General features: G+C 40.3%; 1 protein-coding gene across 2 annotated transcripts; it reads right to left on the reverse strand.

Annotated features, from left to right (window-relative positions):
- Window positions 1-12,598: 12,598 nt before the first annotated feature.
- Window positions 12,599-16,291, reverse strand: LOC104100394 (single-stranded DNA-binding protein WHY2, mitochondrial-like). Of its 2 annotated transcripts, XM_018772171.3 has the most exons (8): window positions 16,153-16,291; window positions 14,995-15,113; window positions 14,783-14,883; window positions 14,678-14,701; window positions 14,319-14,413; window positions 14,072-14,145; window positions 13,689-13,777; window positions 12,599-12,887 (listed from the first exon to the last, which is right to left on the reverse strand). In XM_018772171.3, the coding sequence occupies exons 1-7, from the start codon at window positions 16,188-16,190 to the stop codon at window positions 13,701-13,703; spliced, it is 528 nt and encodes a 175-aa protein (XP_018627687.1). In that variant the 5' UTR covers window positions 16,191-16,291; the 3' UTR covers window positions 12,599-12,887; window positions 13,689-13,700. The 2 variants fall into 2 exon arrangements, with proteins under 2 accessions (XP_018627687.1, XP_070052180.1); XM_070196079.1 differs by lacking the exon at window positions 14,678-14,701 and having other exon boundaries at window positions 14,995-15,110.
- Window positions 16,292-16,773: the final 482 nt, after the last annotated feature.

Below are 16,773 nucleotides of genomic sequence, written 5' to 3' on the forward strand. Positions count from 1 at the left end.
CAACCTGCACGTAGCCAGAAACATACTATGCATGCCACATATGGCCAATCTTTATAAATAGCAGCAATTTGCCTCACCGACCGTAAATCATAAATATTGAAAGTGAAAAATAAAAGCTTACCTGATGACCTGCTAGCCTACATAGAGCTATGTTGTAGCGTCCCATCTCGAACCATATCTTCAGTTTGAAATAGGTGGGGGTATTTAGACTTTATTTCTTCCTCCGATTCCCACGTCATCTCTTCTACATTCTTGCTCCTCCATAAAACCTTCACGGAAGCTACCTCCTTATTTCGTAGCTTGCGGATTTGTCGGTCTAGGATGGCAACTAGAATTTCCTCATATGACAAGTCCTCTGTAATCTGTACATCATCCGTGGGCACCACTCGGGTAGGATCGCCAATGCACTTTCGTAGCATAGATACGTGAAAAACCGGATGGACAGACTCCAATTCTGAGGGCAACTCTAACTCATAAGCTACTTGGCCCACTCTCCGAATGATCCTATAAGGCCCAATATACCGTGGGCTAAGCTTGCCTTTCTTGCCAAACCTCATCACGCCCTTCATAGGTGATACCTTTAAGAATACCCAGTCATTAATCCTGAACTCTAAGTCTCATCGCTGCACGTCAGAATATGACTTCTGAGGACTCTGAGCTGTCAACAGTCGCTCCCGGATAATCTTTACTTTCTCTATGGCCTGCTGAACCAGGTCTGGCCCATGTAACCCAGATTCTCCAACATCAAACCACCCTATAGGAGATCTGCACTTACGCCCATACAAAGCCTCGTACGGAGCCATCTGGATACTGGAGTGGTAACTGTTATTATATGCAAACTCGATAAGAGGTAGATGTTCATCCCAACTTCTTTTAAAATCCAACACACATACTCGTAACATATCCTCGAGCGTCTGAATTGTGCGCTCGGCTTGTCCATCAGTCTGTGGATGAAAAGCTGTGCTGAGATTCACCTGAGTCCCTAGACCTCTCTGAAATGACCTCCAAAAATGTGCTGTAAACTGAGCCCCACGGTCAGATATAATAGAAACCGGTACTCCGTGTAGCCGCACTATCTCCTTAATATATAACTTTGCATAATCTTCTGCTGTATATGTAGATCTGACCGGTAGGAAGTGAGCTGATTTCGTGAGCCTATCGACTATCACCCATATGGAATCGAACTTACGATTAGAACGAGGTAAACCCATGATAAAGTCCATGTTTATCGCCTCCCATTTCCATGTCGGGATCTCTATAGTCTGCATTAGCCCTCCGGGCTTCTGGTGCTCTACCTTCACTTGCTAGCAACTAGTACATTGGGCGACAAACTCAGCAATGTTCTTCTTCATATCGTTCCACCAGTACATATCCTTAATGTCATGATACATCTTCGTCGATCCAGGATGGATGGAATACCATGAATAATGTGCCTCTGACATAATCTTGTCTCGTAGCCCTGCTACATCTGGAACACACAAACGACCCCTGTATCTGAGAACCCCATCTCCCTTGAGCTCTAACAATGGCTTCTTCTGTTGCGGAACTCGCTCTCTCAACTCGACCAACTCTGGGTCCTCGTACTGACTTCACCTATGAGGGATGATTTTTACAGTGTTTTGGAGTACAACTCCACCATCCTCAGAATCTACTAACCGAACCCCCAACGAAGCCAATTGATGAATCTCTCTAGCTAATTGTCTTTTCTTGGCTCTACATGTGCTAAGCTACCCATAGATCGGTGACTTAAGGCATCTGCTACAATATTAGCTTTCCCTGGATGGTAGAGAATGTTAACATCGTAATCTTTCAATAACTCAAGCCATCACCTCTGTCGCAAATTCAACTCTTTCTGCTTGAAGATATATTGTAGGCTTTTATGATCAGTAAATACATCAACATGAACACCATATAAATAATGCCGCCATATCTTAAGTGCATGGACAACCGCAGCTAACTCGAGGTCGTGGGTCGGATAATTCCTCTCGTGCTTCCTCAACTGCCTTGAAGCATACGCAATTACCTTCCCATGTTGCATCAGGACACATCCTAACCCGACACCTGATGCATCACAATACACGGCATAACCCTCTAGACCCTCTGGAAGTGTTAGAACTGGAGCTGAGGTCAACCTGTTCTTAAGCTCTTGGAAACTCCGCTCGCAAGCCTCTGTCCATTGAAACTTAGTTTCTTTCTGTGTCAACTTCGTCAATGGTGCCGAAAGGGAAGAAAAACCCTCTACGAACCTCCGATAGTATCCTGCTAAGCCTAGAAAGCTACGAACCTCTGTCGGAGTGGTAGGTCTAGGCCAAGATTTCACGGCCTCAATCTTCTGAGTGTCCACCTTTATCCCTTCATCTGATACAATATGCCCCAAGAATGCTACAGACTTCAACCAAAACTCACATTTAGAAAACTTAGCATACAACTTACGATCACGGAGGGTTTGGAGTACCGCTCGCAGGCGGTCCGCATGCTCATCCTCTGAACGGGAATAAACCAGAATATCATCAATAAATACTATCACGAACAGATCTAAAAATGGCCGGAATAGGCTATTCATCAAGTCCATAAATACAGTGGGTGCATTAGTCAACCCGAAGGACATGACAAGGAACTCGAAGTGGCCATATCGGGTCCTGAAGGCTGTCTTCGGAATATCTTTTTCCCGAACTCTGACCTGGTGGTACCCCGACCTCAAATCTATCTTTGAAAAGCATCTAGCCCCATGCAACTGATCAAACAAGTCATCGATCCTTGGAAGTGGATACTTATTCTTAATAGTTACCTTGTTCAGCTGCCTATAATCGATACACATCCTCAGCGAGCCGTCTTTCTTCCGCACAAATAGTACTGGTGCACCCCAAGGTGAGGTACTAGGCCTGATGTAACCTTTCTCCAGCATATCTTTTAACTGCTCCTTCAACTCCTTCAATTCGCCAGGTGCCATTCTATACGGAGGGACGGATATTGGTTGAGTTCCTGGAAGCAAATCGATGATAAAATCAATCTCTCGCTCTGGAGGAATACCTGGAAGCTCATCTGGAAACACATCTGCATACTCTTTGACTACGGAAATAGACTGAAGTGTAGGTATCTCAGCATCTGCATCTCTAACTCGCACAATATGATAAATGCACCCTTTTGCGATCATTTTCCTCGCCTTTAGATAGGAAATAAACCTACCTCTGGGTGTTGGTGTATTACCTACCCATTCAAGGACTGGCTCACCCGGAAAATGAAATCTGGCTGCCTTTGCTCGGCAATCAACTGTGGCATAGCAAGCTGCCAACCAGTCCATGCCCATGATAGCATCAAAATCCATCATCTCTAGCTCAACTAGGTCAGCTGAGGTCTGACGACTACAAATTATCACCGTACAACCTCGGTAAACCCGTCTAGCAATAATCGATTCTCCGACCGGTGTAGATACCGCAAAAGGATCACTTAGTATTTCAGGCACTATACCAAACTTCCTCGCGACAAATGGGGTAATATACGATAAAGTAGATCCTGGGTCTATCAAAGCATAAGCATCGTGAGAGCAAATGGTTAATATACCTGTCACAACGTCTGGTGAAGACTCCTGGTCCTGTCGACCCGCTAAAGCATAGATACGGTTCTGATTACCACTTGAACTGGAACCTCTACCTCTGCCTCGACCTCTACCAGCCGAAGACTGAGACTCGCGCCTTGAAGGATGCACGGACATAGATGATCCTGTTGCTGAACTCGCTGGTTGTGCCATTCCCCCAGAATCTCTATTTGGGCAATCTCGCATCATATGCCCCGGACGCCCACATGTATAACAAGTATCAGAACCTGCTCGGCATTGGCCCAAGTGTCCTCTACCACAGATGTCACACCATGGAGGAAATGACCATGTCTACGCAGAACCTCGCTGTCGCTGCAAACCCGACGCCCGTGAGCTCTCACCTGGTCCTGACTGAGTATAGCGGTCATACCCGTAACCCTGTAACTGAGGTGGCGGAGGCCTAGGTGGCCGTCTGAAGTACTGGGTCCTATAACTACCCTGAGATTGCTCCTGAGACCTGGGAAATCTCATCCTCTTACGTTGCCCTTGCTCAGCCCTCTCTGTACCCTGCTGCCGACGCCTACCCCTTTCTATATTCTGGGCGAATGCCTGAATCCGGGAGATATCCATACTATCCTGCAATGCAGCGGTGGCACATGCCTCGGTTAACTCTGGGGCTAACCCTGCTATAAACCTGTGAATCCTGTCCCGCATAGTAGCAACTATGGATGGTGCATATCTGGCCAATGAGTCAAAATGGAGACTATACTCTCGAACACTCATATTACCCTGCTTGAGGGCTAGAAACTGATCGACTCGAGCCTGTCGGATCTCCCGTGGTAAGTACTGGTCAAGGAAGGCATCTGAAAAATTCTCCCAAATAGCTGGAGGTGCATCACGTCCCTGGACCTCTCCCATCCCTCATACCAAAGGATGGCTATATCTCGGAGTCGAAAAGCTGCTAGCTCAACTGCCTCTTTCTCCGTGGCATGCATAACACGAAAGATCCTGTGAAGTTGATCTATGAAATCCTGCGGGTCCTCCCTCTGATCTGTCCCCGTGAACTCTGGGGGACTCAAAGCAATAAACTCTCGGACCCTTGAACTCCCAGACCCCTCAGAAGTTCCTGCACTAGCTGATGCCCTAGCCTGTTGCTGGGTAGCTACCAACTATGTCAACAAATGCACCGCACTTCTCAAGTCCTGATCTGATGGAAGTGGAGGGGGAACTGGATGTGCGGTTTCCCTAGGAATCTCCGTAGTTGGTGGAGGAGCCGGTAATGGCTGAGTAGGGGTCTCACCTTGAGCCTCAGACTGGGCCCCATCTACTGGGGGTACCCTGCTGGTCCCCTCACCTACTGCTGTATCTCTCCTCTGGCTAGCCGTAGTCTTCCTAGTCACCGTCATCTGTGCATGCAAACACCAACACATAAGTTTAATTCAAATTTCCTATAACTCAGTTCTGTAGCACGATTTAGATTTCAAAGAAGGGTAACCAACTCCTAAATGCCCTGTAGTGCCCTGCTTATATAATGTGGTGCACAACACATCTATAAACAAGACCCTACTAGACACGGCTTGTAGACTCCCTAGGACAGAACTGCTCTGATACCAAGTTTGTCACGCCCCGAACCTAGGAGCGATACAAGCACCTGGTGCCTCACCTAACCTGGCGTACCAAATTGCGACTAAGGGACTCTGAACACATAATGTCATACTTTGGCCATGGGGCCACCTTGCAAGACAATTTGCGAAGCAAAATATAAAACTGAATGGAAACTAGCGCTAACTAAACATCAATATAAAGCTAGGCTGAAAAGGCCGTCATAGCTACTACAGCTGACAAACCACCAAATTATACATACCAGGCCTACAAACCCAACATACTGCACTAACCAACAGGATATGTCTACAAGCCTCTACTGATAGATGTACTATGATCGGAACAGGGCCCCGACCTACCCATAACATATATACAGATATACATAAGATGTACACAACACTCTAGACCTGGCAACTCCGAAAGACGTGGAGCTTACCGATCAGGCTGAACTCGGGAAACACCTACTGAGGAGGTCTACCCGTCTGTCTGTCTGAACCTGCATGTATGAAATGCAACGCCCCCAGAAAAGGGTCGTCAGTATGAAATAATGTACCGAGTATGTAAGGCAATAAAATAACTGAAAGCTGAAACTGAACTGATAATATGATAACTGAAATTAACTGGGAGTCAAAGATGGTCTGGAGATATACTTACCTGCTGAGACTGACTCAGCTCTCTCAATATATTAAGGAAAATAAATGTCCGGCCCTATAAGGCTCGGTACGTGTAAATGCTCGGCCGTAGTAGGCTCGCTCATAGGCGCTCGGCCATACTGGGCTCTGTATCTCGGCTATCCTGGGCTCGCTCATAGGCGCTCGGCCACAGTAGGCTCGGTATATATAACTTACCATCTGATCAGAGGTTGCCCAATAGGGGCCTGCCCACCGATTATAGCTCGATGGTGGTGAAAATAGTGTAATACTGTATATATATATATATATATATATATATATATATATATAGACCCTCTGCTCTCTTATATATATATATATATATAGACCCTCTGCTCTCTTGACTGAATAAAGACAAAACTAAACTGAATATGAAGTCCCGATAAGGAATAATATTGTAACTTATGAGACTAGAATAATGTGAATGAATTCATGAATACGAACTTCTCTTTATGTCTCATTATTAACACATGTAGCTACGAGATCATGCCAAAATGAAGGAAGGGCTTAGCCTTAACATACCTTATCACAATCTTTCTAATCACCAAGTTGAACTCACCTCTTCGCACCTTAATCTACAAGAATGATAATAATACTATCGTTAAGTTACGAAAGGTAAAACTATCGCACAACGAACGACAAACTTATTTTGTAATAAAACGGGCAGCATCTCCCCTATAATCCTTACTTCCTCCAAATTCAAGCTAACACCAACAATACAAGAACAGAACAATAACAACATATATACATCATTTTCCAGCCCTATATACGCTATCAAATACTACAAAACAGCCCAACATACCCCAATCTCTTCATACACAAAACGACCACCGTAGTAGTGTCAAACGACCCGGAAATGTTATGACGAACGACCAGCCAACCACCCTACATTTATATGGTGTTTCTACACCCCCTTCATCCTCCAAAACTCCACAAAAAAGTAGTAAAACATGCAGCCCAACAGCAACACAAAACAGTCCACAAAACAGTCCGCTACAAGTGAATAACTCGAACTCACGGCTTCCGATCACCGTCCCGTGAGTTCTTACAAGTATAGAACGACTTACCATGAATTTATAGCAGAAAAAATGGATGAAAGAGATCAGTAAACTCACCTTATTTGTTGGATAACTTATCTCCTATCTTGGTTCTTCAAACTCTAGGTTTTACCTCCAATTAGAACTTAAAAGGGAGAGAAAATCAATTAGGGTTTGTGGGAAATATTTGGGAGGATTCTTTGCAGAGCTTATGTCTGGTTATTATGCTCTATTTTAAGTCTAATATATGAAGAAAATAGGCCTTTAAAAGGCCTCTTTGGACGACCCGAAATGGCCCATTTTTGGGCTTTCATTTAAGCAAGTAGGTGACACACCTACTTGTCACCTAGCAGCTTGCGCAGTATCGCACAAATGCCCATATCTTTCTACTCCAATGTCGTATTGACAAACGGTTTAATGCATTGGAAAATAGACTCATAGATCTTTAATTTGATGGGTGGAACACCCCATAACTCTAAGTATATTGGGAGAAAATCGCAGTTACATTTGACCTAAAGTTTCAGTAAAACTTATGAATGTAACTTGTGATGACTTTCATCGACTTTTGTTCCACAACTCGCTTGACTTCAAAACATAACACACGGATGTCATACGACTAATATAAATCATAACATAATCTCCTTATCATGTTAATCACCCTAGTCTCACCCCAAAGGTACATGTTATAACATTTCCAACTTGTCGACTTTCGACGAAACATTGTTTTATTTAATTGCTTTAGCTTCTGAACTGTCCAACCCTCTTTGTACTTGTTGTTCATGATCTTCAATATTTGTAACTTCAGAGGTAACATGATTAACTTACTTTATATACTTTTAAATATTATCTCATTTTTGGTCCTACATTAGTTTGCTTACGACACATTTTTACGTACGAAAATATAGGGTGTAACAATGGTGTGCCCGTGTCTATTATTTCAGATCGAGGTACGCAGTTTACCTCACATTTCTGGAGGGCTGTACAACGTGAGTTAGGCACGCGATTGAGTACAACATTTCATCTACATGCAGACGGACAGTCAGAGCGCACTATTTAGATATTGGAAGATATGCTCCGCGCTTGTGTTATAGACTTTGGAGGTTCTTGGGATCATTTCTTGCCACTTGTGGAGTTTGCTTATAATAATAACTACCAGTCGAGAATTCAGATGGCTCCATATGAGGCATTATACGGAAGGCGATGCCGATCGCCAGTTGGTTGGTTTGAACCGGGAGAGGCTCGGTTGTTGGGTACCGATTTGGTACAGGATGCCTTGGATAAGGTCAAGATTATTCAGGATCGACTTCATGCATCTCAGTCTAGGAAAAAGAGTTATGTCGACCGTACAGTTCGTGATATTGCATTCATGGTTGGAGAAAGAATATTGCTCCGGGTTTCACCTATGAAAGGTGTAATGAGGTTCGGAAAGAAGGGCAAGTTGAGCCCTAGGTATATTGGACCCTTTGAAATTCTTGAAAGGGTGGGTGAAGTAGCCTACATGCTTGCATTACCACCTAGTTTATCAGCGGTTCATCCGGTGTTCCATGTGTCTATGCTCCGGAAATATCATGGTAACCCATCCCACGTGTTAGATTTCAGCTCCGTCCAATTGGACAAGGATTTGACTTATGAGGAGGAGCCGGTAGCCATTCTAGACTGGCAGGTTCATCAGTTGAGGTCAAAGAGTTACCCTTCAGTTCGAGTGTAGTGGAGAGGTCAGCCTGTTGAGGCAGCTACTTGGGAGTCCGAGTCGGACATGCGGAGTAGATATCCCCATTTTTTTTTCTTGGAACTAATGTAATTTAGTTGCATTATTGAATAAAGAAGAAAGACACAAATAACAGAAACTACAATTTTTCCTATAATCTATCCCAGCTATTGAGGAACAAATTTCTTCCTTAATTTAGCAATCTCCTTATCATTTAATCCAAAAGCCTTTATCAAAAGCTCCTCTTTAATTCCTGTTCCAAAAATAGCAGATGGGATTTTCACCAATCCTGGATTTTGTCTGTTAAAACTTCCCAAAATAGTAGCTGGGGTATCACCAACATTCATTTGGAAGTGAACTAAACCTTTTGGAAACACCATCACTTCTCATTTCTCAAGAACCTTAGCAAAAACTCTGTTTCCTGAATCAACAAACCCCGAATAAATCTTCCCCTCGAGCACGAATGCAGTCTCAGTTGCCCGCGGATGAAAATGTGGCACGTTGATGCCATCAACGTCAAAATCAGCGCGCACAAATGATATGCCTAATGTGTTCAGTCCAGGAAAGACATTGGAACTCACTGGAATGGATGAAAATCATGTATGTTTAAAGTTCCCGGGATCTTTAATACAACTTAAATGGCTGCATCAGACAGTGGTTTGCCATGCTTCTGCTGTTGTCTTCTTGCAAGATAATGGCAAAAGAGTAGATATCCCCACTTTTTCGCCAGTTCAGATACTTTTCTATGTCCGTTCGAGGACTAACGTTTGTTTTAGAGGTGGAGATTGTGATGACCCAAAGGGTCATCTTGTGAATTAAGACTCTATTCCGGGCCCGTTAGCCTTAAAAATCTTATTTTCACTCACCTCAATTTGCGTGCATAATCCGGACGTAAATCCGAAAAGCCTTTATGTGGAAATTTATGAAGTAATAATTTTTGGGATTTAAAATTAATTTTTAGTTGACTTTGGTCAACATTTTGAGTAAACGGACTCGGATCCGTGTTCCGACATTCCCGGAAGGTTCGTAGTTAATATGGGACTTGGGCGTATGCCCAGAATCGAATTCCGAGGTCCCTAGCTCGAAAAATGAAACTTTGATGAAAATTGTAAGACTGAAATTCTATGGATTTAAAGAAATTGATTAATGTTTGATCTCGTTGGTATCGGGCCCGTATTTTGGTTTCGGAGCCTGGTACAGGTTTAATATAATATATAAGTCATGTCTGTGAAATTTGGTAGAAATCGGAGTTTATTTGATGTGATTCGGACCTCCAATTGAGAAGATATGAATTTTAAGTGTTTTTGAGAATTTCATTTGATTTGGTGCTAAATTCGTAGTTCTAGGTGTTATTTTGGATTTGATCGCGCGAGCAAGTCCGTATGATATTTTTAGACTTGTGGGCATGTTCGGTTTGGAGCCCCGAGGGCTTTGGTGAGTTTCGGATAGGCCACAAGATGTTTTGAACTTGAAAAATTTTGTTGGTATAACTGGACCTGTTGCAGGCCTCTGATCTCGCAATTGCGAGATCAGGCTTCGCAAATATGAAATAAACAGGCCTGGCAATTGCGAGGTATCTATCGCAATTGCGAAGAAGGCCTGAGCCAGCATGTTCTCGCAATTGCGATGGGAGTCTGGGAAGGGCAGGTTCGCAAATGCGAACATCTACTCGCATTTGCGAGGTTCAGAGGTCGCAAATGCGACACTTTCCTCGCATTTGCGAAGGCAGCGGGATTGTGAAGGGCATCGCAATTGCGAGCGTTCCTTCGCATTTGCGAAGCTCAGGTCGCAATTGCGACACCTGCAGCTGAGTAAAAGGGACTTAGACGGGATTTTTCATTCATTATTCAATTTTTCGAACCCTAAACCTCAAGAGGCAATTTTTGGGCGATTTTCACTGAAAAATATTGGATTAAGTGTTCCTTATCTATATTGATTATATTTCATGATTTCATACTCATTTATATCATGAATCCGTGAATTCATGAAAGAAAAATCAGATTTTTATAAATTCTTCCAGAAACGAAAATTTAAGATTTGAAGGTCCATTTGATATCGGAATTGGATAATTTTTTGTATGGTTGGACTCGTCTCAGAATGGGTGTTTAGATTTCGTAGGTTTTTTCGAGATTTGAGACGTGGGTCCCACTGTCGAATATTTTAATGAATTTCAGATTTTATCCGAAAAATTAGTAAATTCATATGGAATTAATTCCTATGATTCGTATTGAATATTTTGAATTGTTTGTGAATAGATTTGAAGCTTTCGGAGACAAATTTAAAAGGAAAATTTGTGGTTGAGTAATTGTTTGGAATTTGCAAAGCGAGGTCAGTGTCGTAGTTAACCTTGACTTTAGGGAATAGGACCTTTAAGTTATTTGTTATGTGAAATGCATGTGAACGACGTATAGGCGAGGCGACGAGTGTCTATACGTCGTCAAATTAATTGTTTGTGTATTTACTTAAAAAATCATAAATTATTTTAAATTATGAATTAATTGTTATAATAATTGTTTCTCTCCTATTCTTTGTCAAATATTAATTTTGAATTCCTGCATTAATTGTTATATGCTATTTGAATTATGTGCCTTAATTGTTATTTGACATTTAGCATATTAAATATTAAAATGCATATTTTCTCTCTGATTTCTATAATAATTTGCTATTTGCCTTTGTTTGTTTCGTAATTAAATCATAATTATTGTATGCTTGTTGTCTTATAATTTTATATTAATTGTTGCATTTATTGGGGAAATTCTTCTATAAGAATTGGTAAATGAATATGTTGGAGGAGCGGGTTGCATGCCGCAACAGACTTGATTAAAATGAATATATTGGAGGAGCGGGTTGCACGCCGCAACAGAACTGAATGTGAATATACTGTGAGAGCAGGTTGCACGCTGCAACAAAACTGAATGTGAATATATTGTGAGAGCGGGTTGCACGCTGCAACAGAATTGAATGTGAATATATTGTGAGAGCGGGTTGCACGCCACAACAGACTTATTAAAAGTCCATATTGGAGGATCGGGTTGAACGCCGCAACAAACTTATTAAAAGTCCATATTGGAGGATCAGGTTGCACGCCGCAACGGACTTATTTAAAAGTCGACATACATATATATATATATATATATATATATATATATATATATATATATATATATATATATATATATATATATATATTGGGGGATCGGGTTGCACACCGCAACAGACTTGATTAAAATGAATATATTGGAGGAGCGGGTTGCACGCCACAATAGAACTGAATGTGAATATACTGTGAGAGCGAGTTGCACGCTGCAACAGAACTGAATGTGAATATATTGTGAGAGCGGGTTGCACGCTGCAACAGAATTGAATGTGAATATATTGTGAGAGCGGGTTGCACGCTGCAACAGAATTGATGGAAATGATAATTGGTTATGACTGCTGAGTTGGCTTCAATTATTATAAACGAGTTACCTGATTTATTTCTATTATTGTTATTGTTACTAATATTCCGTACAGGTAATGTAAGTGACCCGCCTTAGCCTTGTCACTACTTCGTCTAGGTTAGGCTCATCACTTACCAATACATGGGGTCGGTTGTACTGATACTTCACTCTGCACTTCTTGTGCAGATTTTGGAGTTGGTCCCAGCGGCGTACCATAGACTTGCTCGGATTTCAGCTACTCAGAGGAGACTTGAGGTATAACTGCACGACGTTCGCAGTTCTGAAGTCCCCGTCTACTTTACTTTAGCTGTGTGTTTGTTTCCAGACAAACTTATTTTATTCAGACCTTTATTTGTATTTATTATAGAAGCTCGTGCACTTGTGACACCAATTTTGAGATGGTATTTAGACACCGTTATTTTATGGATTAATCACTATATTTCAGACCTTACTTCCGCGTTTATTTATTTGTTATTAATAAATTTAAAGATTGTTTAAAAATTGGTTAATATCATTCTAACGTTAGATTGCCTAGCAAGTGAAATGTTAGGCGCCATCACGGTCCGAAGGTGAAAATTTCGGACCGTGACAGTGTCACAAGCTGGTATGGAGATTTCAATTCCATTTTAATAGACTAATTGTTTGCCCTACACAGGATATATTCTCCAAAGTTTCAACTCTGAAAAGTTAGCTAATACACATACATTTTCTTCTTCGGTAGAATCTAAAAAGAGAACCTAGTTCATAGGAGAATGAGACTAGCACTACACAATAAACATATAGTCTCTCATCTATCCCACTTCGCCTCCATAAGTTGTGGAACCACCTTTGAGGGACGCTTTCTGAAGGCTGATTAGTGAAGCGATCCCATCCCACGATATGAGGCAGCGCAAACTACATTTAAAAGACCAATATCATAAATGGACAATGAGAACCACAGCCAAAAAGTTAAATGAAGCTGCAAACCATTAGAGAGACATTTGTAGAAGGCACGCATCAGAAAAGGACATTTTACTTGGTAAGAGTCCGTTTGGATGAGCTTATTTTAAGTGACTTTTAAGCCAAAATAACTTTTAAGCCATAAATTAGAAATTATAACTTTTGGCTTTTGGCTTGTTTTTGTCATTTTAGCTTAAAAACAAGTGCTTAAAAGCACTTTTTTACTCTATCCAAACACTACAAAATGGCTTAAAAGCACTTAAAATAAACCAATCCAAACGGGCTCTAAGGGGTGATTACTTTGTATAACAATGTGACTGCAAGTACACATATTGTAAGCAGTCAAATTAAGCAGATTAGAATCATTTAGAAAGGAGGCTAAAAATAGACAAAATCCATTTAGTATCCCAGAAATGTTTTTGTTTGGAAAACTTAATTTTCAAAACTTTCTCAAAAATTCTCAAAATAAAGGCATTCACTCCAATGAGCATCATATGAGGTTCATTTATTGCCCATCAAAAGATTGTATGCTTTTTCATTTTAGTGTATTAAATAAAAACGTTTTCTCTCACGGCTCCATTTATCTGATATAAAATGTTCATCCACCATCATCTATATATTTCACTAACGAACTCAGAGCTAGGACAATAAAAGGAAACAGAAGCATCTCAAAGTAATAGGAAACAGTGTGCTTAGGAAAAATAATCAAATGGGACATATTTTCTTTTACAAAAAAAGTATCTTAGTAGAACGTACACTGAAAGCTGTTCACATAACAGCAAACTCAGCAGTAGTAACAGGAACGGTAAACCGATCATTGGTTTTGAGATTATTGTTGACCACACCTGCATAAAGGAAAAAATCGAAATGCTGCATTAATTATGAGCACTAATAACATGTGCTGGCCGGCCAAGTTATGAAAGTAACGCACCAAGACGCCATACAGGAAAAAGGATGTAACATATGTATATCATTTCTTAAACATGTAGCTAAAACAGTTACTTTAAGGATACCATGGATCCTTAACACGGATAGCTACCCATTACAGAACAGATGGTGACACTTTGAAAGCATCTAATGGGTTGAAAGAAAAATTTAATAGAAAAGGTGCCCAGGCGCACATATAGATTGAGACTTACTCAATGAAACGAAATAACCACTGCCATCAGCATTTGGCTTAAATGACAAGCTCTTTCTTACTTGACCAGCATTGCTGTAACATTTAACTTTTGCTTAGATATACAGTAAGAGATAGGAAACTAAGGGAAACTACTAATGAGTAGGACGCAAGGATCCCGTCTAAAAGTGTGTAATTAATGTATATGTATATATATGATATATCTACTCAAGATAACCCTAAGCCAAGAACTGAATCAGCCAATCAACCTTGATAGCATTGAAGGATCATGGAAGAATTCACAAGAATCTCTGGTCCCGATACTTATCAATGATCCAACTTCTGTTGCTGATAAAGCAAACAACTGCAATATGTTGAATTATCTGTCAGTCAAGTCAGAGTTCAGATATGTGAACACGTACAAGTAGAGAAAGAGAAAGAGAGAGTGATGCAGCAAACATACAGATGGGTATTCATTTATAAGTAGCATACAGAAGGATATTTGAGAAAAGAAAAAAAGACGGATTTATAGATGACTAATATCTCTAAGGAAGATCAAGCAGCAATGCAACACTAACGAGAAATTACAAGCAAGCTTACTATAAACTGATAAGTTAGTGGCACATACAAGACCAATCAACCCAATGTCCTGCTATAAGAAGAAGAAAGGATGAGAGAAAGCATCACTTGAACATGACAATTCTATTTTTAAAACAGGTAACAAATATCATACATCCAGTTTGCAAAACGTGGGCAGTCTAGGTTCAGCAGAAAGTGCCGCCTTGCCTTTAAATACTGAGTAGGGAGCAAACACTCGACCTGTCAATTTTCCTGCTGTCAAGAGATAAGACAAAAAGATTCCAATAGCATCAACATCTAACATTACTACTTATTAATGAAATATCACATAGGGACTTCATAAATATCTGGAAAATTTCTCTATACCATCAGCCACAATATTCTGTCTAACAGTAGAAAAACCTGCAAGAGTGTTGATGGCATGCTGCCAGATGGAATCTCTGACACCCTCTCCAGGCAATCTCTTATGCAACAACTGATTCCTACTAAGCAGAGAGAAAAACTTCAGGTTAAAAAGTTTTCTTCTATTTCTTTTTAATCAGTAACATCATGTTAGAAAGTTTATCCTCACTCTGCATGCTAGCAGTTATTTTTCTGGGCCCTTAAGCCAATTGATCTGCTTTCTACAAATTTTCATGAGAATTTTATGTGCCTCATAATATAACTTTGAACTGGGGTCTTAAATAAATTTATACTTCCTCTGTTTCAATTTGTTTGAACCTTTTCGGACTACGAGGGTCAAATTGACTATTCTCGGTGTGAATTCAGGAATAAATTCTTTAAGTTTTCTGAAATAGATAAAAAATACTATAAGTCACAATAATTATCAATTTAAAATATTTAAAACCTATTTGAAAAAAACACGGTCAAAGAAAACTTTGCTTGACTCCTAAAATAGTAATAGATTCATTCTTTTTGAAACGAAAAAAGTATAGTTTAAGTATGGCCGGCTTCCTTGCTTCCACCAAGGCTTAGGCATATGGGAAGTGATCTCCTAGTGCTTTTTGTCTCAGCTAGAATTTTAAACCTAGACCTCATAATTCTCCTCTCACTTTATTGACCACTAGGTCACACCCTTGGTGCTTGGCTTTAACTTATATTTGGCGTCTATCTTTTTTTCTTTTAACCAGCATATTTGGCATCTAAACCAAAATGGGAAGTATATATACACCAAAGTTCGAGAGTAATCAACAGTGCACGGAGATTCAAGTTTGAGATTGGCTCCAATTTTTCCTAGTAAAATGGAAATGATCACAGCGTTTCAACTAGGAGTATGTACAAACCAATCATTCTTCCAAATCTATATTCATTGACTAAAGGTCAAGGGTATTTTCCATAACCCATGCTTGTAAAAGAAAACATATGCGTCCATTTTCGAATAAAGGGAAAAAGGAGAAATAAGATTGGAACTTGAGCATCGGATAACAAAAGGAAAAAAGAGCAGTTAGGGTTTAAGTAGGGGTTTTGTGTAATACATTTAGGAGAGTATCGTGAAAACAGAGAGTAGAGGTTTAAGCAGAGAACCTGGGGCGTAGGAATCCAGCGAGTTTCAATATCGCCATAGAAAAGGAGCGGAGAGCCTTCAATTTTCAAACACTGCTACCTTGTGCTTCTTACGCTTTCCTCGGACGAAATGCCCAAAAATAAAAGGTCGGTTTTATTTGTCAAATACAGGCCAAAGATTTTGTCTATATTTGGTAAAATCCCAAATCTTAAATCCCAAATTCCAAAATCAGCTCAATAGTTAATTTTGGGCAAAAATATCACTATTACATTATTTTAAAAATTACTCCAAATTTTTATATTTTATAAAAGAGCCCACCATTTATTATTTTGTAACGATATTAATTCGTCTTCTCGGTCACCTGATAGTGTATCATGTAGTTCATTATAAAAATGATAATTTTGTATTAAATTTATTTATGTTCAGGACTGTGGTTTGCGATAATATAATGAATGTTATTGATAATAGTACTGTTGGAAATTTGTGATAGTTTTTAGAACTTATGGGTATAAGTCATATTTCATGTTTTTCCAAACCAAACTTCACCCAAAACAGATATCCAAACACATTTTCATCTTCAAACCAAACTTCAACCAAATCAGATTTTTCAGAATAAATTTGGGAATCTATGGCCAAACGCA

Source organism: Nicotiana tomentosiformis, chromosome 2 (assembly GCF_000390325.3).
Source record: "Nicotiana tomentosiformis chromosome 2, ASM39032v3, whole genome shotgun sequence".
Lineage (NCBI taxonomy): Eukaryota > Viridiplantae > Streptophyta > Magnoliopsida > Solanales > Solanaceae > Nicotiana > Nicotiana tomentosiformis.